Source organism: Podarcis pityusensis (assembly GCF_964106645.2).
Source record: "Podarcis pityusensis genome assembly, chromosome: 17".
Lineage (NCBI taxonomy): Eukaryota > Metazoa > Chordata > Lepidosauria > Squamata > Lacertidae > Podarcis > Podarcis pityusensis.
The window spans coordinates 6941759-6969658 of NC_138042.1; the positions used below are offsets into that span (position 1 = coordinate 6941759).

Sequence of the window (27900 nt, forward strand, 5' to 3'; positions counted from 1 at the left end):
GACAAAATGAAGGCTTGTGAATTTGGGGGTAGGGGAGTAAACACACACAAAAATAAGTCTTGCCTGCCGCTTATAGCTACTGATGGTACAGCAAGCCCCCCTAGATATTTGCCTCATGGGAGACCTGCCTCTCCACTTGCAGTCCTTATTTGATGAAGTCCCACCATCTTCCCACATCTGGCTGCAGAGGCAGAGTCTCCTGGGCAAAGTTCCCATAGACTACTGAGTGAAAGGAAGCCCACTTGGGGTAGAAACCAGTTGCTCTGTCCACAAGGAGAACCAACTCATATCCATTCCTCATACTTTTTTCTTGCTTCAGCCCCTGCCCAATCTCCCAGTTCCCCACCAGCCCATCCCAAGAAGTCCCTATCCCTCTCTAAGGCTTTGGAGGAGAACTGCAGGTTCCTGGCTATCATTCTCGTGTTTGATCTACCAGGCCAGGCTGCCAGAATGTGGCATACAGGAACATTTGAGGCGGTTGAAGACTCTACAGCTGCTGCTGCTCCCCACTCCCCATCTGCTCTCTGCTCTTTTTATAGTCATGCCCATGCAGCTTCTGCCTCCCACCCCCATCCCCACCCCCAAAAGCAAGGGAACAGACTGTGAAGTTCCATCTTGCCATCAACAAAGTGCTGAGTAAAATCCGCCTTGAGCTGTTTACAGATCTCTGTTCTGTGAATTTTCACACTGGACTAAAACACACGTACGATTTTATCACAGGAGTATGATTCGAAAATACCTTATTCCATGGAACTTGCAAAGTCACTTGTGTCAGAGAGAGAGAGAGAGAGAGAGAGAGAGAGAGAATGAGAGAGAAATCAAGCACAGTGTATAGATTGGAACAAACCAGGACACCCCGAAAGAGCTTTTTTTAAGGAAACCACCGAAATTGTTGAGTTGTGGGGTTTTTTTAAGGAAAATCCGAAAGTTGTTGAGCTTTTCTTTACAAAAACGCCAAAAAATGTATGTGTGGTTTTTTTTAATTGACTTGCCTAAGATCCAGGACTAAATGCTACCTTTCGGAAATTCACCCCAACATCAATTCCACCTTCGAAATCCCAGTAATGTGTGGGAAAATCTGGACGTATGGCAGCCCTAACAAACCCACTGAGGCTGCCTAATAAAAGGAGGAGGATGATGGCTATTTGCAGAAAGCACAGGGTTGAGGGCCAGTAAATCGTCAAAGCTGTTCCAGATGCAAGACTGAGGGGTGGGGGAAACTTTGCCAGAAAGCTTTGGAAATTGTTGGCCAAAGGATCAGGGCAGCATGCAGAAAGGGACAGTCCAAAACAGAGTCACACAGTAGCTGGGATCGAAGGTAAGGTACCTTTCCAGCAAGATGCCATAATCTAACAGATAACAACCAGAGAGTCAACAAGGTCAAGACTAGCTGTTGTCATGCCCAGACGAAGACCCAGACCCAACACTGAAGTTTTATAGCTAGCTTGGGTCAGGGCAAACAAATAGGACATCTGTAGGTGGATCCCTCCTGGGGCTGGGGGAGGAGAAAGTTGACCGTCTAGCATGCATTAAAAAGTCTGAGATGCAGCATAGGTCCACAGCACACATATAAAGCACATTCAACACACATTTAGAACTTGTGACTTTCCCCAAAGAATCATGGGAACTGTAGTTTTGCCTTCACAGAGCTACAATTCCCTGCACCCAACAGTCCCTAGGATTCCTTGGGCAAAGCCATGTGTTTCAAAGGTGTGTTGAATGTGCTTTAAATGCATGGTGTGAATCTGCCCTATGTTGACAAGGACTTTTTCTCTTGTGCTTTCCTTTCTTTCTGAACCTCTGAAGGGAAAATAGAACTGGGAGGAGAATTATAATGCAAGGACTCTAATTAGAATCAACCCTTGCGCCTGAACTGCTGTTGTGGTTTGGGGTTGCGATTCCCTAAAGGGTTTGTGGCATTCACTATTTCACCCAGGTACTCCACTTTCAGTAATCCGGTTTACACCCCTGAAAGCTATGCCACCATCACACATAACTACTGAATCACTTTTTCTACCTTCATCAGGTACAACTTGATATAAGGCATTCTGTGGACCTGGCTTTATTAACAAGAGAGGTATTTTTAAAAACCTCACCAAAGAAAGAGGCTGAAAGGGGAGCTGTGTTGGGCATGATTATTTTTAATTATACGGAAGCAAAGATGGGAGTATTTAAATCAAACTTAAATTTCTCTCAATCCCTGTCCCCAAACTGATGGGGCCATGGAGGGGAGGGGAGGAAAGAAGAGATAGCAGAACTTGTTGCACTGGCTCCCACTAGCGCAACTGCTTAGTTGAATAAGATGGTCTAAGGTAATAATAACTGGAAACATGAACTCTACAAAATAGTTTAGCAAAGAAACAAAGTTAAACACCAAAATAGTCATGAATCCAAAGAGACTTGAACCTTCTCCAAAAGCAAAGTTCTGTTGAGTCTTCTGAGAATTGCAGGGGAATCCGCCAAGGGCACTTCTCTGGGAAGATCATCACTGCATTTATCCTCTCAGTAACCTTGCCAGGCAGGTTAAGCTGTGTGACAGCATCTCTCCAGGTGCGGTTGAACTACAACTCCCATCATCCCTAACCACTGGTGATGGTTATCCAAACTTTCTCTTGTCCTGCAGCTTTGCCCCGGGGGAAGCATTTTTTATAGCTCCATCAGAGCAAATGGCAATTCAGGTTTTCTCTGAATTGGTGTTTGCTCTGATTTAGCACTAAAGAGCAGGTTTTCCCTGGGAAAGGTGTGGGGCAAGGGGGAAACTGCTCAGATCCATGCTTTCTAGGTGTGGAACGAGCAGAATTGTGGATGAGCCCTAAATTACCCTACTGCCTGGCCAGATTACTTAACAAACACTTCAAACATGAAAGTTTGATTAATTATTCAAGGCCAGGCTAATCAATTGTCATTGGATCCAGAAGATTAATTGCAACAGCCAAACACCACTTGTCAGTGTGTTTATAGCTTTCATTGATATAGCAGCTAGTTCACACAATCAAGTCTCTTTTTTCCTGGTCCAGGCTCAAACTGTACACCTGTGAACCTACATTGCACCTGAATTGAGCTTACGCAGGTTTTGGAGGGGGCAGAGGGCTTGCCCCTGCACACGTCTTAACATGTGAAAATGCTTCAAGAGCACATTCCCCATGAGAAAAATCCAAATCACTTGGAGCTTTTTAATGTAAAAAGACAGGGAGCAAGGGCAGAGGGGTATAAAATCATCAACAATATGGGAAAGGAGACATTTTTCTCCCTGAGGATAACAGAATTTGAGGGTGCCCCAATAACATTGATTGACAGTAGGCTCAGGTTGGGCAAAATAACAGAACAAGCTTAACCCCCAATCTGCTGTGCTGGAGGAAGTTAAGAAGTGGCAGAGATTTCCCTCCACTCAAATGCAGCCAGGTTCTGTTGGCAGGAGCCCTCACTGCTGTGGAGGTCCTCACTGCACCTGTCAACGATACAGGCAGGTGAGAGCTGCTGCCAGTGGTATCCCCTGCATAAACCCCTAAAAGAGGCTGCGTTTGGGGCAGTGGGGGCAGCGGGACTGGCCAAGGATCCTCTAGAATCTAGATCAGGGGTCGGCAAACTAAGGCCCAGGGGCCAAATGTGGCCCACCGGGCTCGTTAATCCGGCCTGCGAACCTTGCGGATCCCGCTACCCGTTGGTCCTTGCCACGCGGGGACTGACTTCTGTGATGCTGGCGCGGCTTCGGATTGGCCGTAAGAAGCTCCTGCAGCCAATCCGAAGCTGCGGATGCCTCTGGGTGGGCAGCGATGCAGGCGCGACTTCGGATTGGCCACAGGAAGCTCCTGCAGCCAATCTGAAGTGATGGACCAAAGCGATGGCCAAGAGCTGAGCGGGAGGAAGTGGCGGGAGGGGGGGCCTTTTGGGGGAGGGGGTGCTTTCTGGAGAGGGTGGGTCCAGCCCCCCACAAGGTCTGAGTGGACCAGCCCCCTACTGAAAAAGTTTGCTGACCCGTGATATAAAGCCTTAGATGATCCAGCTACTAGTGATGGACTGAGTCTGGGCCTCTCAGCTGAAGTCCTTACCGAAAGTACTTCTCTTTAAAACATCAAATGAATTGTTGCCTTCAGCACCTATAAGTCATGAGAGGTAAATAGAACCTCTGCATTCAGAAGCAACATACTGGAGGGGTAGGCAATGTGTTGCCCTCCAGATGTTGTTGGACTATAACTCCCATCATCCCTGACTTTTGACCATGCTGGCTGGAGCTGATAGGAGCTGGAGCCAAAATGTCAGAAGGGCGCCACGTTGCCAATCCCTGCAGAATGTTTTTGGACACCATATACTGGGGGACAAAGAATAAGGGATTCTGTTGATAGGAATCATAGTGTTCAAGCCCATAGAGCTCCCAGCCCCATCCTCCATTCACTGCATTGTCAGTTACCCTTAGCAAAGTTTCTGGTAATTCTATGAAGCCTCATTAAAGCCCACAAATGGATCTGTGTCTACAGTAATAGAGAGAGGTTTTCTAGGCTGTACCTAAATGGTTTGACATATATGTCAAGATAGAGTTCGATATGAGAGGTATAGTGTAGCATTCAAACGCATATGCTTTGTACGCACCTTTGTGCGAGAGTCAGTGTGGTGTAGTGGTTAAGAGCGATAGAATCGTAATCTGGTGAACCGGGTTCACTTCCCCGCTCCTCCACATGCAGCTGCTGGGTGACCCTGGGCTGGTCACACTTCTTTGAAGTCTCTCAGCCCCACTCATCTCACAGAGTGTTTGTTGTGGGGGAGGAAGGGAAAGGAGAATGTTAACTGCTTTGAGACTCCTTCAGGTAGTGATAAAGCAGGATATCAAATCCAAACTTCTTCTTCTTCTTCTTGTGTCCTGAAAGTCTGAACAGGCAATTACTTCCAGCCAGCTGGTTTACTGGAGATACCAGCAAAGAAAGCACAAGTGGTTGAAACATGGACTTGGTGACAATATGGGTTTTTTCTTTTTCCCCCCATCAGAACTGGTTCTGCCTGAATCTTTAAACTATGGACTATCTTAAAGTTCCTGTTCATTTTGATCATTTCAGGGCAGATGGCCGGCGCTGGTCCTTGGCTTCCCTGCCATCATCTGGATATGGAACCAACACTCCCAGCTCCACTGTATCGGTAAGACCTTCCTGCCGTTAAGAAGATCTGGGAGGGAGGCAAGATTTGACTGGTTATGGGAGCTGTTTATTGAACAGTGGCCTAAAGACTCTGCTGGGGTGTTTGAGGACAGGCCAGCCATGCAAGTCTAAATCATAAATACGGTGATAGAAATTGCTAAAACTACGTGTGGGCCAACTGACTCCCAGTTTGCAGCTGTTGACCCCCCACCCCCACCCAAGAGAGCCCTGCATGTCCACTGTAGGGTTGCCTTATGTCCAGGAAATCCCAGACATGTCCTCTTTTGCAGGGTAAACAGGGGGGGGGGGCGGGATTTTTACATTCTAAAGGAAATGTCTGGGGTTTGGGTTTTTTGAAATTGGGGTGCGGTTTGGCGTGGGCACGGGTGGCTCTGCACGCCGCGGCCGCTGTCAGCCTGAACCAGGGAGAGAGGCACATCGGTGCAGCGGCCCTGCCCACCCTTGCGCCGCTTTTCCTGGCTCGGGCTGGCAGCAGCTCTGGCTGTCTTTTCTCCCCCTCTCTCTTCAAGATATGGCAACCCTAGCATACAGACAAGAGATAGGGGAGGGGAGTCAGTGCTTTCAGTCTGGGTTGCCTTGGGGCACCTTTGGAGAAGAGGCGTCTACATAATGTGAGTACTCAGCACAGGTTGAGGAAGCAGACTGCGTACCCATTGCAAATGTTGTCGCTGTCTTTAACATCCTTGTGTGTGTATCTGTGGTTCACTGTAATAACATCTGGAATTCTTAGCTTCAGGTCAACCTGAAGGGCTGTAGGTCAGTGGTAGAATGCTTTTTTTCCATACGAAAGGTCACAAAACCCATTCCTGGCATTTCCAGGTAGGACTTAGAAAATATGCGTGCCTGAAACCATAGAGCAACTCCTGCCAACTTGGTGCCCTCCGTTATGTTATGGACTACAACTGCACACCCCAATATCACCTCTGCTGTGCTGCCTGAGGCAAACAGGACAGAGAAGGCTGGTGTAGTCTATGCCAAGCTAAATGGGCCAGTGGCCAGATGGTTTAAGCAGCTTCCTGCGTTCAGTCACATTCTGCGGGTTAACGCCCGGCTGACATACGAAAACCATTCTGCATTAACAATTCTCATGTTGCCTTGGCAATTGTATTATATTTTGGTTCCTGCAGTAAAACTGTTGCATGTTTTAGAAGGGTATGCAGCCCATGTATAGGAGCTGGGCCATTTCCCAGACCTAGATACATTTCTGTGGCAGATTTGGGAAGACATTTGCAAATAGCTGACACTTGGCATCAGCTTAGGGCCAATTCTGTTTCTTCCTTGCAGTCGTCCTGCTCCTCCCAAGAGCGCCTTCACCAGCTGCCTTATCAGCCCACTATGGATGAGCTGCATTTCCTGTCCAAGCATTTCGGCAGCAGTGAGAGCATTACTGATGATGACGGGGGGCGGAGGTCCCCTGCGGTGCGGCCCCGGTCCCGGAGCCTCAGGTAAGGATGGAGCAGCCGTCACCCTGCAGAGCAACTCCCTTGGGTCCCTTGTATGTCCATTGCGCATTCATCCTTCACTCAGAAACTTTTGTAGGAATATAAGCAAATGAGAGACTTGCAATGGAATTATTGAAGGTCTATAGAATGGGATAAAAGGCCAGTGTTCCAGTTTGATTCAGGGTCAACCATGGCTAGCATGGGTAGATCCTAAGCTCCCCCCCCCAAAAAAAAACACCCCAAATACAATGTAGTGTATTTGCTAAGAAGCATTTTAGTGCAATGATCTGTGGGGAATCTCTGGTTCTCCCGATACTGCTGGACATCAGCTCCAGCCAGGATGCCAAGTGATCAGAGGTGATGGGAGTCATAGTCCAGCAACAACTGAAAGGCCTCCAGTAATCTTAAAGAATGAATGAGGTTTACGTAGACAAAAAGAAACACAGTCGTACCTTGGTTCTTGGATTTAATCTGTTCCGGGAGTCCGTTTGACTCCTGAAATGGTTTGAAAACCAAGGCACAGCTTCTGATGGTTCGAAAACCAAGGCTGCAGGAGCTTCTTGCACTCAATTGGAAGTCGCAGGAAGCCACGTCGGACGTTCAGCTTCCGAAAAATGTTTGCAAACCGGAACACTTACTTCCGGATTTGTGGCATTCAGGAGCCGATTTGTCCAGGAGCCAAGCCGTTTGACTACCAACGTATCAAGGTATAATGATACATTAAACATCTAAGAAAATAAGCACAAAACAGCTTAGCAACTCAGCAAATATAACTTTTGTTGCATTTCAAATGTGATAAAGACTGATGGGATTAGTTATTTGAATTCTGTCATTAGGCTGCAATCCTATATATATTTACCTAAGAGTAAGCCCTGTTGAACTTCTAAGAGTAGACATTAGAGGATTGCACTTTTACTTTCTCACATTGGTACGATCCAGGCCAGGAGGAAAGGTTAAACAGGTTGAATACAAAAGGCTCTTCTACTGTCCTGCCTGCTGGGAAGCAATTAATTGAAGAGAACTGTGATTAAATAGCTCCTGCTAATGGTTCCCTGTACATCTCGCAAAGCAGGTTTGTGTGCCATTCTGAAAGTGTTGCCTTTGGTTAATGAAAGCAATAGGATAATACAGTCAAACCTCAGTTGGAGAACGTAATCTGTTCCGGAAGCCCGTTCGGCTTCCGCAATGTTTGACAACCAAGGCGCGGCTTCCGATTGGTTGCAGGAGCTTCCTGCACTCAAGTGGAAGCCGTGTCAAACGTTCAGCTTCCCAAAAATGTTTGAAAACTGGAGCATTTACTTCCGGTTTTTTGGCATTTGGGAGCCGAAACGTTCCAAAATGGAGATGTTTGGGATCCAAGGTTTGACTGTATAGGAAGCAATATGGGTAATACTGAACACCACACTGATCTTTCCTATACACAGGGGCTGGGGTCTCGGAATCTGTTTTCTATTTTACTGGAACTGCTGGAAGCCAAGTGCACGAGACAGTTAGAAATGGAGAGTGTGGTGCCTCTGAGCACACACTCAGGCCATGAGTTTGTTTTCAGTAGTGCAACTGACCTCACAGTCTTTTCACACAAAAATCCATTCTTATACCACCATGTTTTCTTTATTTCAACAGCCTTATTCAGAAAGTGAGAGGGAAGTCTTTTGTGTGTGTAAAAAACCCTTTCCAAGTCTCCTGCAAAGTACCCAGAGATATACCATAGATCCCAATCTACCTTCTCCCCACTTCTTCCATACAGTATATTTCACACCATTAGCAACGAAAGAATAAAGATTAAGTAGTAATAAAGAAAAGTGAGAAATGCCCAAATAGAATTCAGGACGATGGGGAGTGCAGGAAAATAGAAGATACCAGGAGCTGATCTATTCTTATTCCTTTACAGCCCGGGCCGGTCCCCATCCTCCTATGACAATGAGATAGTAATGATGAATCATGTGTACAAGGAACGATTCCCCAAGGTAAGGGTCACAGTCGGAGGCAGAATCTAAAGATTTCATTTCCATCAAATAACATCCTACAGGGACCATTTTGCCCGGAATCCTGGAAAATGCTAGAAGCAAAGGGATGTGTTTCATTTAGCAACTTTCCATTGACAAAAGACGGACAATCTACCTGTATTGACACTTAGTATGTAAATGTAGGGCTTTTTTTGTCCCACTCTTTCTGGACACAGCTCCATGCTTAAAAGCTCTGAGTCCAAGTGTGTGTGTATGTGTGTGTTTTGTCCTGGAGCTTTCTTTGCAAAAACCCACTCTTTAGTGCTCAAATGGAGCAAATATCCATTTGGGTTTTTTGCAGATTGCCTTTTGCTCCGATTGGGCTTTAAAGAGTGGTGTTTCACAGCAGAAAAAGGAGCACTATGAAACGGAGTTTTACACCGTGGATCGTGTCTGGAAAAAGTATGGATCAGCCCTTAATTTACATTTTAAAACTTGAATACTCCTGCCCAGAGCAGTGTTTCATTGTTTTACTTTGTCTCATTCTCTCATGATTATTGCAATAGCCCACATTCCAAACAAACACACTGAGAAAGGGTAATGGGAATAAGAACTGGGCACAGAAATGGAAGCAAACAGGTACAATGATACCTGACTAGGGTGTGTAATTGTTATTTATATAAAAAGATATGATGGAGAAGAGAAATACCTTATGCCTTATAAGACTGAGAAAGAAAGAGAGCCCCTGTGGTTGGATGTGCCTTGTTAGATGTTGTGTCTTATTGTGGTGTAGTTGTGATACAGCAAGTGATTCTTTTAGAGGAAGGTGATAAAAAGGAAGGGCTCTCATGACCCAGAATTTTTGGTTTTTTGTTTTTTTACAGGGAGAGCACAGAGTGCGCTGTGAACTGGGTTGTAGTTGAGGGCCTGGGAATCAGGATTCCCTTATACTTTTCCTAGCTTTGAGAAAGGAGCAATGCCTATTCTGGGTTATTTACTAGACTCCTCTTTTTCCTGACACAAGAGCTCCAATTTCTTACCCTCACAGGCCACGGCACAGATGGAAGAGAAGCTGAAAGACTTCATCAAGAGCTATGAGCCAGACAGTGTGTTGCCCTTGGCTGATGGGGCTCTCAGTTTCATCCACCACCAAGTCATTGAGCTGGCACGAGACTGTTTAGCCAAGTCCCAGGAAGGCCTCATCACCACTGTCTACTTCTATGAGCTGCAGGAAAACATGGAGAAACTTCTGAAAGATGTGAGCACGGGGCCTCTCAGTGAATGTGCAGTGCACGGCAAGATGTGCTGAAGAAGTCAGTTTTGCACGGCAGTGAATAAAAAAGATATAGTCAGGAGAGGCAACAATGGTCAAAGAGAGGGAGCTGGGTTGGATTGGAGTAATTTCTGGAGAAATTTAGGTTTAGGTGTGAGCGGCAGCAAGTTATGGTGGAAGCAACCATGATGGACGAAACAAGCCATGTGAGAGTAGGGACTCTGAGTGGGGTGATAGCAAGAACATGAGGAGGTGTTCCTTGTGGGCACAGTGGCATGCCATGGAGATGACTGCAACCAAAACCATTCTCTAACAAGCCCCTTCTTCCATTGCTTACAGGCCTATGAGCGCTCTGAGAGTGAGGAGGTGACCTTTGTCACTCAGCTTGTGAAGAAGCTGCTGATTATCATCTCCCGACCAGCCCGGCTGCTGGAATGCCTGGTGAGGCACTGAGGGGTATATGTGTCTGTCTGCTTCCCTAGGAATTGGCAGAAGTCAAAGCTGTATGTCTCTGTTGTCACTTGATATCTTCCCACATGTTCACATCAAGATCACTCCATGATCTCCTGCCTGTTGCACTCTCTGGACTGGTGAGGTGCTCAGTTTCTCAGGTCAAGGGGAAGGCACCTGTGAGGGTCAAGGCTTTGGGTTTATGGGCTCTGGTTCTTTAGGATCCAGCCCTGGAACTTCCTGTCCGCCAGCCTCAGGTTCAGTGGGCTCAGTATCATGCTCAAAGCCAGGAACCTAGTCCACCACCTCTGTTGCCACCACTTCCCTGTTGCCTCTTTGGTATCTTGGTCATTGACTCTGGGATTGTGACAGGTAGCACTGCTGTGAGGATGGGGAGAAGAGTGCTGTTCTGCTGTTCTCCCGCCATCCTCCTTTTTCATTTGCTAATGCATGTTGCTGCAAAGGAGTTGTGTGATAGGAGTAGCAGGGAGCCACCAGAACACTCAAAACATAAATTCACAATGAAGTGGCCGGCAGATAGGAGCTATGTTGTGGGTTCTAACATCACACACACAAAGTACTGTACCCAGCTAGAGCCTACAACATGCATGTTTTGCACACAGTAGCAATTAATGGTCCATTTGAAGGAACTCTTACAAGTACAACATATGACATCCCTGAGGGACAACGTGTGGGCTGTGCACAGCAAATGAGAAGGCAATGTACATGTTTTAGGAAGAACATAAAAATCATGTGTGCGCACAAAGTTCCTTAAAATGAATGGAATGCATGAACATAGCTGCCCTAACTCAACACAAGGCCCACTGGAATCTTCTCCCTTTGTTCAAGGCCCGTTGGCTATTCCCACCATAAGTTTCCAGTTCCCTTTATCTCTAGAGGGTGCACTCTCCCAAACATCCTTTAGGTGGACATGTATGTTAAGAGTGCTGCCATGCATCCTGTGGCCTGTATATCAAGTTTTTAATAATTGCATTGTAGCCTAGGTTGAGAGGGCCTTACAGGGATAGGAGATGGGACAAAGGTTTTTAAATATATGCCATAAATAATACAAAAGAAGCCTTGCTTGCTAGCGGGGGGGGGGGGGGGGGGACCACAAATGGATACCACCTCTTCTCCCAGGGCTACCTCCTCTTCCAGAGCTGGGAAGCGAATTCAGGGGTTCTTGTCTCCATCCTAACCATGTACTATCAAAGCTTAAAATGATCCACAGTCCACTGATATTTTCAACACCAGTTATGCAGTCAAAATGAAAAAGCATGCTGTAAATACAGGGTATTACTCAATAACTATCAGACTGCACACAAAAGGTTAAGGCAGAGGTTTTCAACGTTTTTGAGTCCACGGCTCCCTTAACTAACTACATTTTTTCTGCGGCACCCCTGTAGGGCTCAGGAGCCCAGTTCTGTCACCCCTTCCCTGCAGAGCTGGCAGCCTCTCACCCTTTTTTGAACACCCTCCCTTGTGGAGGGTTCCCTCAGCCTCCTCTATTCTCCCCTCTCTTTGGGAGTCCTCTAGCTGCCATCCCTGGTCTCTGAGCTGTGCCCCCTGCTCCAAAGAGAGGTGCCTCCCATAGCTTATAGCCAGGGCTGCTGCAATATACAGCTGTGCAATCCTTTGGGAGGCAATCTGAGAAGGGAGGGAAGGAAAGGGGGTCAGAGGCCAGTGTTGCCTGCAGCACCCCTGACCATCATTCAAGGCACCCGAGGGTGCCACGGCACACTGGTTGAAAACCACTGGGTTAAGGAAAAGGGCACACACAGCCAAAGAAGACTTTGATCATATGGGTAGTGAAAATCATTGGGAAGGGGGAGGAATCTATTGAACTATTGTGGGAGTTGGAGTCCAAACACTGCTGGAGAGCCACATGTTCACTATCCTTGCTCTGTATCTGTTTCTATGAGGCAGAAAGTGAAAGAGGCATCTTTAGGGCAGCCCCATTGGTCAATAAACTAAGGGTGGCAAACTGGGAGGGAGACAGATCTTGTGCAAGTACTCAATCTCCCAGGAAGTTCTCCTGAGCACGGCCCAGTGCTCATTTGTTTAAACAGGGCTTTAACCGAAGACTTCAGCAAGTCATTCTTCATTCTAATTAGAGGTGAGGCAGCAATTTGGATTTGGTGTTGCCCCAGCACATCTTGGACCAGCCCTTAATTCTGCCTACAAAGGACACCCTGGCTTGTGTTACTTTTGTCAGCTTTGTTCCCACATGGTAGGAGTTCATCCTGGTGCCTGTTCATCAGTCCTGTATGTGGGGAGGAGCCATAGTCCAGGAAAAGTGTTCAGTCCTTCATACCACGACTTAAGTATTAGCACTGAGCCGGGCACCCTTGAGCCTTGGAACCAGTTGCTTCTCCTTCTGCCTCTTAATCCTGGCTCTGCTCTCTGCCATCCACAGGGCATCAGCTTTCATCCACCTGCCGGTTTCCCTGGCAACATACCATCCAATCACAGGATGCGCTTCCTCAGCCTTGCTAGTTGCCAGGTGGTTTGAGGAGCAGGAGGCTGTGCCAAGCCAATGCAGTATCAGTTGCTGTGCTTATGTGGGCATCCCTTGTTTGAAAAGGAGGAGAGTAGCAGTAGAGAGGAAAGCAACTGATTACGCCTCTTTTTATCATATATGTATATACTTAGTTGTCAGTTTGTTTTTGCCAAAAGCTGGCTGATGGGAAGCTGTTTGATTTCCTTATTCCTTTTTCAAGTGTTTTTCTCCACCGGCTGTTGGCTTGTGACTGATTGATGAAGAATCTCTCTGTCAGCCAGATCTGAAGGAAACAGTGTTGGGCAAAAGATTTTGTTCCTCCTTTATTTCTTCTAGCACAGGAACTGGGACTGGTTCCCCTGATACTGTTTCCTTTGGACCTGGGAGTTCAAGGGAAGCAAAAACACCCACACATAAAGCTTTCACCAAGGTTAAGTTGGAACACTTCAAATTCCTGTTTTTCTATAATAACTCCCCAGTCTCATCTCTCTAATTCCCTGTCTACTGCTTTGTCTCTCCCCATCCTTTCCAACTCCACAAAACCAAACACACTGCAGTTAGAATCAGTCTTTTGATTACTCTTTCATAGCCTGGTCAGCTTGTTTCATTCCTTAGAAGCAACATAAATTGCTGCAGCTAGATCTGTAGCCTACATTATTTTTAAAATTTGGGTGGTGTGATCAACTAGGTAGCCCCATTGAAATTAATGAACATGGCCAAGCTTGGTCTATGAATGCCAGTAGAGCTACTCTGAGTAAAACTTAGTTGAATTTCTGATTCACAAAGAGGTTGCAACCCAGTTCACAGACCTATATGACAATTACTTTGTCATATTAAGCAAACTGCAAAATTACCACGCATCAGTATAATGGTTCAGATCAAAACCTCAGTCACATAATTCCTTCACTCACTCACTGTAGGATCCCCACAGCACAAACACAGAAATCCCTGGCTCAGCTACATAAATCAGTCTGCATCACAGTTGGTATACTTGATAACATAGAATAAAATTAATGAAATGGGAGGACCCCAATTCATCATTTAGCATAAGCCTAGCCATCTTGTAACCTCTAGCCGATCCACATTGCACCAGCCTTTTTCTATGGCCCACAGCACCCCATTTTTGCAGACCTTCATTTCTAAACAAGTAACCCCAAAGAGAATCTTTAACCTGCTTACTATGGTAAAATCCTATGCTTTTTGTGGATAAAATAATGTTTTGCACACCCAAGTCCCTGAGTGGTGAGAGGTTTCAAGGGTACTAGCACATACTTTAGGTTTGGTTCCCTTGATGGAGACAGATAGTGCTTCTGTGCTGAATGATCTTGCTTCCATAGACAAATAGTCTATGCAGAAGATAGAAAACTCATAGCATTAACACTCCCAACAGATCCTCCTCCCCGATTAAGTAGATACTTAACAGATGCAGCTAGGGTTATTTACTCAGTAAAGAAACTAGTTTGACCATTTCAGCAGCCTTCCTGTTTCTACAGAATTTGGTCCTAGTTATGAAGTCACAGGATTGAAGGGGACCCCCAAAGAACCCATTTGATCCAACCCCCAAACTTATTATTCCACTTTTCCTTCAAGAAGCTCAGGACAGTGTGCTTGGGGACTGTGCCATTCTACTCTAACAATTGCCCTGCGAGGTAGGTTCGGCAAAGAGAAAGGAGCGGCTGGTTGAGGCTCGCCCAGGATACTCTGATCCTGTTCCCAGCGCTCTGACCATTACACCACACCAACTCTCCCTTTTGTGAAAAAGCAAAGGCAGCTCATTGTTGCTATCTCCCCGCAGTCTTAGGAGAAGAGGCCTGATCCAATCCAAAGCAGGGCCTAACTCTGAGCTGTTCTACTGCTCCCTAGGAGTTTAATCCCGAGGAGTTTTACCACTTACTGGAAGCTGCTGAGGACCATGCCAAAGAGGGACACCTGGTGAAGACCGATATCCCTCGCTACATCATCAGCCAGCTGGGACTTACCCGAGATCCCTTCCCAGGTAATTCAACAAAAAATCACCTGCAGGAAAGCAGGCTGCATTCCACGTATGTACCTGGGCCGCAGTACCTACTGTGTTATGTGAACATATGTGTATGTGGTTTCATGCATGTGCTAGCATGCTCATCTTGTAACCTCCGTGGCTATGTGGCAAGTGACCTGTCCTGTTAGCTGTGGAGTTTGGCTTTACACGGGTTCCAAGAAGCACAGGCTGTTCCATCCCCCTTCCCCCTCGTGAGGGTTCTTCATTCATGGGCCAATCACATTTCCTCTACGGTGTTCAGGATGACCTCTTCATGTGCGTGTTTATTGTTAAGGGTGATCTACTTGTTAAGCAGGACAGAAAAACACACCGAGGGTGTGATGTCACTGATGGGAGTGGGTGTCAGGACAGCTTCTAGCCTTGACATATTTCCAGTACAGTGGTACCTGTATCTTAACAAAGAGGTGAAACTCATCCAGGATTCCTTGGGGACAGAGCATCCCCTAAGAAAGGATAGCTCATGGATAGACCGCATCCCATTGGACAATTCCTTAGCTTACTGCTGGGATTTTTGTGGAGAACACAGGACTAGATGGACTTCAGTCTGATATAGAAAGGCACTTCGGATGATGATAAGATACATTCTTTGGTTCCCTTATTAATACAGATCAGTGAAGCCTTTGCCACTAAGAGATCCCAAGTATTGACCCTTGCTGTGTGAATCTGGACCTAGTTCACACACACATTAGCAGCCATTTATTTGTTCATATGATCATGTATCACAGATACGTGACACCTGGGGGGAAAGACCACATATGTGTGAATCTACATTATGACTGAAAGGATGTCTTTGTATGAACGTTTTTTGAAATAGTGTTCACCGCCCTGGTATCTTATTTATTAAGTTGTCAGGTTAGAAAGTATGCTTGCTTTGGTATCAAGGTGGTCTAAACCACTGAGTCTCTTGGGCTTGGTGATCAGAAGGTCAGCAGTTCGAATCCATGTGACGGGGTGAGCCCCTGCTTTGTCCCAGCTCCTGCCAACCTAGCAGTTCGAAAGCACGCCAGTGCAAGTAGATAAATAGGTACCGCTGCGATGGGAAGGTAAAGAGCATTTCCGTGCGCTCTGGCTTCTATCACAGTGTTCCATTGCGCCAGAAGCGGTTTAGTCCTGCTGGCCACATGACCCAGAAAGCTGTCTGTGGACAAATGCAGGCTCCCTTGGCCTGAAAAGCAAGATCAATGCCACACCCCATAGTCGCCTTTGAGTGGACTTAACTATCCAGGGATCCTTTACCTTTTACCTTTTACCTCCATCAATAAACTTCTTGATTTTGAAATCTTAAATTGGGCTGAACCAGCTAACGTTTGATGCCGTAATCTTATATGGCAGATTTCAATGGTCATTCAGGGTGTGCTTCTTGGTTTATCTGTGTAAACTGAGGGGCAAAATGTCGTTATATACATGTGGAATTTCTTCTAATGAAAAAAACCCCAACCTAACACTTTTGCTATAGTCTCCAGGACTCCAAATCTATCTGCCTGTCTTTCTGTCTGTTATATTTATATCCCTCCTCTTCTGCAAGGAGCTGAAGGTGGTGTACACACCTCACTTCTCCCCACCCCCCTTCCATTTTATCCTCACAACAACTCTGTGGGGTAGGTTAGGCTGAGAGACTGGGACTGGACCCAGGTCACCTAGTGAGCTTCATGGCTGAGTGGAGATTTGAACCCTGGTCTCCCATGTTCTAGTCTAACACTGTAGCCATTATGCCACATTGGCTGTCCGAGCGGTGCAGGCCAAGGGCATGTTTAATGCTTTCCTCTCAGGCTGGTTTCCCAGTCACATTTGGCTCTTCTTAAGGGATGCGGGTGGCACTGTGGGTTAAACCACAGAGCCTAGGATTTGCCAATCAGAAGGTCAGCGGTTCAAATCCCCGCGATGGGGTGAGCTCCTGTTGCTCGGTCCCTGCTTCTGCCAACCTAGCAATTCGAAAGCACCTCACAGTGCAAGTAGATAAATAGGTACCACTCCGGCGGGAAGGTAAACGGTGCTTCCGTGCGTTGCTCTGGTTCGCCAGAAGCGGCTTAGTCATGCTGGCCACGTGACCCTGAAGCTGTACACCGTCTCCCTCGGTCCATAAAGCGAGATGAGTGCTGCAACCCCAGAGTCGGCCACGACTGGATCTAATGGTCAGGGGTCCCTTTACCTTAAGCTGCTTTATTCCCATGGGAGAAAGTTGTACAGACCTGTTCCCAATTGTTTGACCCAGGGACAGGGTTGGTAGTTGCTCAAGGTGAGTCTGTGTGGTGTCAAAGTGCTGACACCCAGGTAAGCCAAACCAAGTTCACGTGCCGACGTTGGAGAGTCAAGTGGTCTCCAAGGCACCAGATGACGGAGAGATTGCAATTTGGCATAAACTATCTGTATCTGTGTGTGTTAAATGGGCATGCATTTGTGTGAGCAGATAGCACAGCTGACGTTGTATTCCAGTGTGAATGTAAGTATATGCGAACCCGCATACCCGCAGGTGTTTGTGTATCTGTTCCCAAAGTGTGTGCTAAGGTGCATGCAAGCATATTCGCCTGTGATTTGTCTTAGTGAGCGCATGCTTCCGTCTCCTGATTTGTCACCTTGACACGTGTATCTCTCCATCACACACATACCCCCACGCATTAGCATGCCGCCGTGTGTGCATGTACGTACCACAAGGCATGTGCATTGGCGTATATGCATGGCTGTATGCACATGTCTAGGTTTCGCCCTTTCTGTGCTTTCATGAATGACAATGGGGTTGCTAAAGCCTTGTTCCCTTGGCTCTCCCTTTGGCTCTTTCCAAACCCTGTTCTCGTCAGATGTGCTGTATGTGGAGGAGCATGATAGCGGAGGATCGAACACACCTGAGACAGAGGAGTTCACAGAGGTCAGTACACAGGGGGCACCAGCCGCACCCCAGCTCTGTGCTGTCTATCCCAACTCTTCACACATAGACACAACTCTCTCTCTGTCTCTCTTTTTCTCTCTCTCTCTCTCTCTCTCTGTCGCTCTCTCTCTCTCTCTTCATACCGCTGCTCAGTGTTTCTGCCACTACATCCACATCGCAAGCTTGATCCTGGGGAAAGAGGGAAAAGCAAAGCTCCTGCACCTACCTGACGTCAGGCAGCCGCCCCATTTGGTGGGCTGTTGTGCAGGAAAACAAACTAAAGGAAATCTGGCTACTCACTTGGGTTCATGCAACTAAAGCCCTCCATTTATCATTGGGCGTTCGGTCTCTACTGGCAGCAGCTGGAAATCAGGCCAAAGCCGTGGTTCCCAACATGGGCACACGCCCCGGGGGGAGGCAATTTGATTTTTAAGGGGAGCAATTTGAGAATGAGTTATTAAGAGTTAATGGCCACTCCTCCATGTGAATAGGAGTTCACTTTTTGAATAATAAGAATTACATGTCACGGGAGGGGGGTGGATCAGGATTTTAGAGATGCCTAGGTGGGGCATGGCCAAAAAAAGTTGGGAACCATTAGGCTATAGCCAGAACTTGTTGCCTGGATGCAATTAATTTACATGCCTTTGTTATGTAAGTAAGCAGCTCCCCCCCAAACCATGAGCAGCCTCAGGACTGTGGGGGGCGAGGAGATGAAGTTTTCCATCCCTACGTAAAGGTGATATTTGCAATTTCAGGGGAAAGTCCAAAGTAGGTTTCCCAATGGATAACTTTGGGCAGGTCAGAATTTGTCAGTGGCAGAGTGACACTTCCTCTCTATTCCCATAGCTGTTCTCCCCACCCCAAATCCAAAGTCCTTCTGGGCTAATAGAACTTTGGGACAGGGACTGGGGCATAAACATAATAAACAGACTCATCATCTCGCTTTAATGTTTGATCTTTTACCATGTTTTTAATGTTCCGTTGGGAGTCGCCCAGAGTGGCTGGGGAAACCCAGCCAGATGGACGGGGTATAAATAAATAAATTATTATTATTATTATTATCACTGTCAAAACAAAAGGCCACCTTTAATTAATTTATTTTTTAAAAAAACATGACCATGCACTGGGACCTGTACAGTGAAATCAATGTGCTTGGAGCCCCACCTGATAATCAACCCAAGCTTTAGTTGACGGCTTAAAACTTGCAGCTCGAGTTATGAATTTCGCGTGTTAGGTGACTCCCTGGGAGTTGTGGAAGCAGCTGACTTCCTTGCACCCTGACTTGGGTAGAGGTAGCAGCAGCACCAAGGATGGCAACCCAAGCTGCAATTCTAGGGGTGCCAGAGGCAGAGGATAATAGGGTGCAGTTCTTGGATTTGTGGCACACTGGTTTTGGACCAGCAATACAGTCAAACCTCGGCTCCCAAACATCTCCGTTTTGGAACGTTTCGGCTCCCGAACGCCGAAAACCAGGAAGTAAATGCTCTGGTTTTTAAATGTTTTTCGGAAGCTGAATACCCGACGAGGCTTCTGCTTGAGTGCAGGCAGCTCCTGCAACCAGTCAGAAGCCACGCCTCAGTTGTTATTTCGGAAGCTGAACGGGCTTCCGGAACGGATTACGTTCGACAACTGAGGTTTGACTGTGTATCTGTGGCAGCCACGCACAGTAGTAGCATAGCAATTGTGCAAGAAAAGGGAAAGAGGCAGATAAATTGGGAAAAAACCACAATAGGGGGTGGGATGAGAACCGGTGTGGCAGAAGTTGGAGAAAATGCATGAAGTTCCCATTTGCCTCCTCCACTCTTACGAAAGAGAAGTCCAGGCAGGCATATGAGGAGGGAAGAGAAGGAAGGTTCACATGGGAGAACTGGGAGACAAGTGGAAGAGAGGCACAGAATATGGGTGGATGAGGTGGGAGGGAAAAGAAGCCCAGATGGTGGTGGAAGCAGCCAAGAAGAAGGTTTAGGAGGAATGTGATTAGTGGGTGAGAGGAAAAGAGAAGGCATGGGTGATTGACAAGAAGCATCATGGGCAAATGGAAGAGAGGAGGCTTGTGTGAGAATGCCGGGAAGGGAAGCAGGTAGAAAGTACAGGGAAGGAAAATGAGCTTCTTAAAATATACAGTGTGAGGTGGTCCTAAGTCCTGCTGGTCCAAGCCTAGGAACTGCTTTATCCACCACCACCCTCTGCCTTATCAGAGTCTGTCAGGGTACAGGGATGGCATTCATGTCTCTCATTTTGACAGCAAAGGGCTGCGGGGTTAAACTGGTAGAGGGTTTGGGTTTTCCACCACTGATGTTATGTGTTGGTTTATTGAATTTGAATGGTGTGTTTTACATTTGGTTTTTTGATATGTTGCGAAAAAAGATGCTAAAGTAGAACTAAGTATAAAACTGCAGCACCGAAGCCTACAGAAGCATGACATGGTTGTTTGCCACAGACGTAGGAAACTGAGGTGATGGCTCTCTTGCCTTCATTCATCCATTCTTCTCAGAGTGTGTGCTGCATTTTTATTTGGGAAAAGAGCACATGATGCAGTGGTGTGGGGTAGCCAAAACAATTATGTCCAAACATGCTGGTAAACAGAAAATCTTAGAATCATAGAATTGTAGAATGGGATGGGGTCACCTAGTCCAACCCCCAGCAATGCAGGAATCTCTACTAGAGCATCCCTGGCAAAATGGCTATCCAATCTCTGCTTAAAAACCGGAGTCAGAACAGCTGTTGGAACAGATAGTTCTTCCTGGTGTTATGTCAGCCTCTCCTTTCTTGTAACTTGAAGCCATTGGTTCGAGTCCTATCTTCCAGAGCAGGAGAAAACTAGCTCCCCCCCCCCCCATCTTCCATGTGACAGCCCTTGAGATATTTGAAGATTGCTATCATATCTCCTCTCAGTCTCCTCTTTTCCATACCCAACTTCCTCAACTGTCTATCATAAGAAGCGGTATGCAGTGGAATATATGACCAGCCACTCAGGTCTCAGGAAAGGAAGTACTCTGTGTGTGTGAGAGAGAGAGAGAGAGTGCGTGTGTGTGTGAGAGAGAGAGAGTGAGTGAGAGAGAGCGTGAGAGAGAGAGAGACAGAGTCTGAGTGAGAGTGTGTGTGTGTGTGTGTGTGTGAGAGAGAGAGAGAGAGAGAGAGAGAGAGAGAGAGTCATAGAAGCTACAGAGCTTTCTCAAACAGCTGGAAAGGCAGGAAGCCCCACTGCTGGGATAGAGCCTGCCTTGGTCTGAGAATCAGAGAAAGTGATGGTGTGGTGCCTGCAGCAGCCTATCATCCTCCCATTGGGGCACCTTAGCCGTCTAGCATGGTGACCAGTCTGGTTGGACAGAAAGGTGACAAGCACAACTCCTTCCTAAACTCCAGTTGACCTCAGTTAAAGCTCAACAGCGTGGAGGACCCAGAAGCAGCCCTTCTTGTGGAAGAATAAATATTCCATTCAGTAGAATGAATCCAGTAGCAGGCGACACTGGCGCCATCTCCAGCAAGCCCCAGGGGCCTGGGCACCCACAAAATTTTTGCTGATGGTGCCCGGCCTCTGTCGCCTGCCTCTGGGCATCACCCAATGCAGCCACAGCACACGCGGGCCCTGATCCAGTCACTCCCACAGTGCTGGAGCTGCTCCATCGTGATGACACGACATGACATCATCACATCACCACGTCATTATGCTGCAACTCAGTGTGCACCAATGTTGGGGACCCGCAAAGGGGGGGGGGCAAGTCAGCGCCCCTGTCAGGGGAGATCCCTTTCTAGGTTTTGTTAGGTTGTTAGAACAGTATGCGTTTATTAAGAGGAAAATAGAATGTGATCGCATGCACCCCAAAAAAATTGCTATGCGGGCTCCTTTTTTGAATAGAAAATAAAATTATTTATTTAGTAAAGATAAAGGGTGGGGATAGAGAAGAGGGAGAGAGATCTAGCAGGCTTCCACCTCCTTCATACTAGGTGGAAAAAGAGCCCAGCATGGTTCCCTCTTAGCTCCCCGCCCAGTTGATCTGCGATAGATAGGAATAAAAATAAATCTGTTGTGATTACAAAAAGGAACTGAAAACATGTGGAATCTCTTGTCCTTTTTGCTCTTACTGACTAACCTTTCATTTGTGTGACCCAGGCTTGAGGGGGTTGGCTTCTTGAATAACAGAAGACACTCCACCAGAGTAACTCCTTATTATTAGGCATCTGAGTCAGTGGGTGGCTCTGCCTGCAAGGTTCATCATTAAATCCATAGTGCCCTTGCATAGCCAGGGATTGCCCTGTCTTACGTTTGTGCTTTTGGCTCTGGTTTTTTTCTGTCTTCTGCATCTATAAGTGAAACTAAATGGGCTATGCCTGTTCAGTTTCAGAGTGGCTCTCTACCAGTTTTCTGGTACCAGTGTTAACTGCGTTCACAATCTGTCATATTCCATACACAACTGCACTCCTAACCAGTGGCGTGCGGTCAGTGGACTAGGCTAGTTCCCTAAATGTTCCAGGTAAATTAGAGTATTAAAAGTATTAAAGTCTGGTGCCTCCTTCCCAAAACTCGGGAAACTTCTCCCTGTCTTAGAGAGGGAGGTGCGATGCTCCAACTGGGTCCAGGAGCCCTTCTGCCACCTTCCCAAAGTCCACCCAGCTTTCGGAAGGAGGCACAATGCTCAGCACGCAACATCACAACATAGCGATGTCACACTCGCAACAGCGCCACCCCCCCCAAGTTGCCCTTGCAAGTTGGCGCCTCTGGCCCTAACTGTTCCCATACCAAAAATAATAATTCGCCGTACGGCGCTGCTCCTAACCTTGGTAAAGAAGGGGTCCTCAGTAGGGTTGTCTTCAGTTAGCGTGGCTGGATTTCATAGGAGCTTCTTATGCCCTCACACCCAATTTACTTACCATTACAGAGTCGTGGAACTACTCCAAAGCCAAAGAAGCCACCGGGAGAAGGAGACTTTGGAACAATTAAACTCATAAGCAACGGGGCATATGGGTGAGTGAGCTGACTCAGATCCCAAGCTTCTTGGATCTGCCTGCATGGAAGGGTCTCTCTTGCTTCTGGTTTGCTCCTTCAGCACCAAATCAGGCCTGGTTCAAATACTTACCTGGCCCAAAGGTGCTGTTCCGAAAGTGGAGGAGTAGGCTGTTTCAGCTGGTTGGAGTTGAAAGTATCACACCATTATGGTACGACCATCCATGCTGGGGAACCCATGTCCCTTGTTTCTTCATATGAGCATCATGGTGTAGGGGTGCAGGATCTCTGATATATAGAAGCATCTGAACCAGGCTTGGAAGTTCAGGAGATATCCCTTGGGGGGGGGGGAGAGGAATTACAGTGGTACCTCTGGATGCGAATGGGATCCGTTCTGCAGCCCCATTCGCATCTTGAGTAGAACGCAACCCGCATCTGCGGGATTCGCTGCTTCTGCGCATGTGCGAGCGGCAAAACCCAGAAGTAACGCGTTCCATTACTTCTGGGTCGCCGTGGAGCGTAACCTGAAAATGCTCAACCTGAAGCATATTTAACCCGAGGTATGACTGTATAAGGGTTTTTCAACTACACAGAAAGGAGAAGAATAATGGTAAATTCCCATCATAGTAAGATGGTGTAGGGAACTGGATCAATGTATTGATGCTGACAGGGAACCTTACTTGTATAGGAACAGCAGGGAGCCCCATTTAAGGCACGTCCATATTTGCCTAAAACCAGCTGTCACATATGATGTCAATTGTGGGATACCACCCAGAAGGCCCTGTGTTCTCTTGCTACTTGCCTCATACTGAGACAGCAGAGGCACCTGGAGGGAGGGTTCTGAAGAAGGCATCAAAGAGAAGGCAGGGCGATGCGGGAGCAGGGCGTTCTTCAGGTCGCAATCCTCAGACAGCTTCCCACCCAAGGATGGCCCAAGATCTTTTGCCACCTTAAGGGTTTGCAATGATGTGTAATGCTGATGCAGTGAACATATGAGCAGACCTAAGCCTCACTGTCCCCTCCCAAAAGCTCTGGGTAAAAGCTAGTTTACCAGCCCATTGTTTAAAGAGGGGAGAGAGTCTAGTATTTATAGAGCGAGGATCAAGATCCCTCAATACACCTACATTTTCTGCTGTGTTCTTGGAAAACACGGCTCCCAGAAGTGCTTTGTGGGTTGGGGCTGCCTCTTGCTGAGCACATCCCCTCTGCTTTCTCCGCCTCCTCCTCTCACAGAGCTGTGTATCTGGTGCGGCACAAAGAGACCCGGCAGCGCTTTGCCATGAAGAAGATCAACAAGCAAAACCTCATCTTGCGCAACCAGATCCAGCAGGCCTTTGTGGAGCGCGACATTTTGACTTTTGCAGAAAACCCCTTTGTGGTCAGCATGTTCTGCTCTTTTGAGACCAAGCGCTACCTCTGCATGGTCATGGAATATGTCGAAGGTACACGGCCTCAGAACTCCTGAAGGGACTCAGATACCCCCTGGTCTCTCAGCATCACACAAGTCAGCTTTCAGGTTACATATGGAAATTAAATCCCATGTGTGAGCTTGCAGGAAACAACCCATTCTGAGAGCAGCAGCGGTTATCAGATACTCATGAGCAAACAACGTGCACATCCTTTGTTGTACAAATAATATCCAGTTATTATTATTATTTATTAAATTTATCTATTAAATTAAAAATATAGCTCAGAAGTTGAGAAAAGCATCTTTCCTGGCCATCCAAACTGATCTTATTCTTCTCAGTTCATTAGCACCCAAGCTCCTCAACCAGTGGTTTCATTACTTTTAGTCAGGACAGTGATGTTACTGGAAGCCCTAAGATGATGATGATGATGATGATGATACCTTTATTGTCAATGTACAACCTGTGTACAATGAAATTAACTGAGCCTATCTGCCCTCCACACAAACTCTTTTATTCAAAAAATCTCTTTTATTCAACTGTGTCTCTGGCTTCAAAGCAAGCTTGGATTGTAAGAGATGGCAGAGTCCCTGTGTGCTTGGCATCCTGTTAGCTTTTTCAGCAAGCAAGATTGGAAACACCTCTCTTTAAACCAGTCTCAGGTCGAAAGATCACCTAGGTCTTTTAATATTAAATACAGCATGAATGTAAGGCACAGGGAGCCAAGCCTTGTATCTGCCCTTCTACAGACTGTGCTTCTTAGCATTCCAAATGGCATGGCACTGGAGGACTGCAAGCTCTGATCAAGGACAGGAACAGAGCAGTAGTCCTGCACTGTACAAAGAGAGTGGCCTGCTAGCTGCCTCCCTAACCACTTGACCCTTTTCCCAGCAGGCGGGGACTGTGCCACACTGTTGAAGAACATAGGGGCACTGCCCGTGGAGATGGCCCGCATGTACTTTGCCGAGACCGTCCTCGCGCTGGAGTATCTGCACAACTATGGCATCGTCCACCGTGACCTAAAGCCCGACAAGTATGAAGCAGAGAGCCAGAGCCTCTCCTGGGCTATCTTGCCAGGAGAAGAGCTTTGCTGACATTCCCTGGGTTCCTTTGCCAAAAGTGTGGGGGGGGGGGCAAGGTGTTTCTGTGATCTGAGCTTTCTTGACGGTTGTTTCTCCGGCTTTCTCCTCAGCCTTCTGATCACTTCCATGGGGCACATCAAGTTGACAGACTTTGGTCTCTCCAAGATGGGGCTGATGAGCCTCACCACCAACTTGTACGAGGGTCACATTGAGAAGGATGCCCGGGAGTTCCTGGACAAACAGGTGGGCACCCTGATGGAGTGTGTGAGAGGGGAGCGTTGTGGGTGGGTGAGGGGGCAGAATTTGAAACGTGTCGTTGAAATTTTGTGGTATAACCCTGCCCTGTGGTGCAAATCAAGGCTGATCCAAGGGAGTTCTTCCTGCTCCTCTTAGATTGTGTTTACATACAAACGACAGAAGTAAGAGGACATTAATCTCAGTTAGTCATTGGCGATGGGGGTTTTCACTGCTGCCAGACCACTTGGTAAATATTTAGGGAGGTATGAGATAAGAGAGTACAAAAACCCCTTGCTGCTGGCTGGAAGCTCTCATCTGCTTGACTTGTTTTTAAGCCCCAGCATGGACTTTAAATCAGAACTTGTCAGTCAGCAGAACAAAGCCTTTCTTACCAAACAAGGCCTTCTGGTATTTTAGAAGGAAGACACGAGGCAGGACGTGACAAATTGTCATTGTGTATGTGAGGGGGAAAGCTGTAGACTTAGGGTGTCTAACCTCCACCCCAGGGGCCTGGCGGAAGCTTTTCTGACCCCCAAGACCCCACAGGTGGTGGTGGTGGTGGTCAAAACAAAAATTATATACCCAGCTCTAGGATGGATAGAGAGATCTGAAACCTTTCCACCCAGCCCAGGACTCTGAAAGGAATGCAGATCACCCCCTTCTCAGTTGTTTCAGCTAACATATGGATTTTCCCGGCCATTACCGGGATTTCATCCAGTCTCTGTGCTGCTAGCTGAAGGACGGTTGGTGTATTGGCAGGTGTGTGGAACCCCTGAATACATTGCTCCCGAAGTGATCCTTCGCCAAGGCTATGGGAAGCCAGTGGACTGGTGGGCTATGGGCATCATCCTGTACGAGTTCCTGGTGGGCTGTGTGCCATTCTTTGGAGACACCCCTGAGGAGCTCTTTGGTCAGGTCATCACTGGTAAGTGAAGGGCAGGTGTGTTTGGGTCGCTGTGATCCAGCTATGGGCTCAACATTGTTACTTGCTGGCTTTGGAATTTCCTCCAGGCTTGGCTCAGTTGCTCCTGCTCAACCAAGGTGAATGGAGGGGTGAGAGGAGGGTGCTGTTTGAGTTGGTGGGGAGAAAAACCTTAGGAGGGTATCATGAAACAGAGAGAAGCATTAAGGTGGAGCTTTGGGTTCAGAGGCTCTGTGAGCTGCTTTCCATGTTAGGAAGATACTTGGCATACGAGCCCATTTCCCAGTAACAATTAAACCTGTCACAGTAATCTACACATTGAGGAGACCCTTCTAACCCTCCCTAATCCACCCCATCAGCAGCCTTGTCCACCAAGAGCTTCTCTGTTCTTTCTGCTTTCAGATGACATCTTGTGGCCGGAAGGGGAGGAGGCCCTCCCAGCAGATGCTCAAGATCTCATCTCCTGCCTCCTGCAGACCAACCCTCTTCTCCGCCTGGGGGCAGGTAAGGACACTTGGTCAGGGTGCAGGGCAGTTGGTTAGGTGGGGCTTCAGTGTGATCCAATCCAGAAGGAGGGGAGGGGTAGTCCTGCCCCCAGATCTCTAGATCCTCTTTCGGGGTGTTGCAACCTGGGACACCAAATTGTTGACCAGCTGTGGCCTTGGTGGGTCTGTGTCAATATTCCCTAAGTGCTCAGGATGTTGCCCCTCCCTCCCCCCACCACCTGGCAGCAGAATCACATGTTTCTAGGATAGAGCACCTCTTACCATGTCCAGTTTGATTGGTGGTGTTGTCCAGCAGAGGGCAGCAAGACTTTGGTCTTTGCGTTTTGCAGGTGGCGCTTACGAAGTGAAACAGCATGCATTTTTCAAAGATCTGGACTGGAACGGGCTTCTGAGGCAGAAAGCAGAATTCATCCCTCACCTGGAGTCTGAGGAAGACACCAGCTACTTTGACAGCAAGTGTTAACATTCTTCTTTCTTTTTCTCTCTCCCTTCCCAAATGTTTTCCTTTAACAAGCAAGAGCGAGGCTGCTGGCCTGCACCACTTCCCACTGTCCAGAAACACCTAATCCCGTATTGCTCATGTTAATAAGGGCCTTCTCCTTCCTTCTTCCATACCAGAGAGGCGTCAGTGGGGGATTTCCATTGCAAATATCAGCTTCAGAGGAAACATTTTCACCAGGGCTACCACAGGGGAGAATAGGGCCATAGCTCAGTGGCAGAGTAATGCCTGCAAGCAGAAGGTCCTAAATTCAATCGCTGGCACTTCTAGCTGGGACTAGGAGAGACCCCTGCCTGGAACTCTGGGAGAACTGCTGTCACTCAGTATAGACAGTGTGGAACATTATGAACCAGTGGTTGCCTCTGTAGGAGGAGGCAATGTTCCAGTGAAAGAGTCACACCGCTGCAGCTGCTATTGTATTTAAAAAAACAAAACAATATTTGACAAATGTCAAACAGTGTCAGGATGCTGTCAGCGGCTCCTGGCTGGCTGCCCAGGAAAATATAAAGACAAGGAAAAGTTTCTTACCTTCCTTTTTTATTTCAATATTACAGAGAGAGGCTATTGAACCCAGCCTCTTGGATAATGGCGTTGTCCTGAGTGAATCTACACACACACACACACACACACACACACACACGTCT

The 27900-nt window shown here is 47.3% G+C and overlaps 1 protein-coding gene across 5 annotated transcripts in view; it reads left to right on the forward strand.

Moving 5' to 3' along the window:
• Positions 1 to 27900, forward strand: part of MAST1 (microtubule associated serine/threonine kinase 1) — a 96839-nt gene that overhangs the window by 54722 nt on the left and 14217 nt on the right. For all 5 annotated transcript variants that reach the window (XM_080988044.1, XM_080988046.1, XM_080988042.1 and 2 more), the window contains 14 exons: positions 5049 to 5127; positions 6432 to 6592; positions 8481 to 8556; positions 9584 to 9793; positions 10148 to 10249; positions 14622 to 14754; positions 17592 to 17659; positions 22540 to 22625; positions 23838 to 24046; positions 24905 to 25043; positions 25203 to 25335; positions 26089 to 26254; positions 26654 to 26755; positions 27087 to 27209. In XM_080988044.1, coding sequence (XP_080844170.1) covers positions 5049 to 5127; positions 6432 to 6592; positions 8481 to 8556; positions 9584 to 9793; positions 10148 to 10249; positions 14622 to 14754; positions 17592 to 17659; positions 22540 to 22625; positions 23838 to 24046; positions 24905 to 25043; positions 25203 to 25335; positions 26089 to 26254; positions 26654 to 26755; positions 27087 to 27209 — 1787 coding nt within the window. The remainder of the gene's footprint in view (positions 1 to 5048; positions 5128 to 6431; positions 6593 to 8480; positions 8557 to 9583; positions 9794 to 10147; positions 10250 to 14621; positions 14755 to 17591; positions 17660 to 22539; positions 22626 to 23837; positions 24047 to 24904; positions 25044 to 25202; positions 25336 to 26088; positions 26255 to 26653; positions 26756 to 27086; positions 27210 to 27900) is intronic.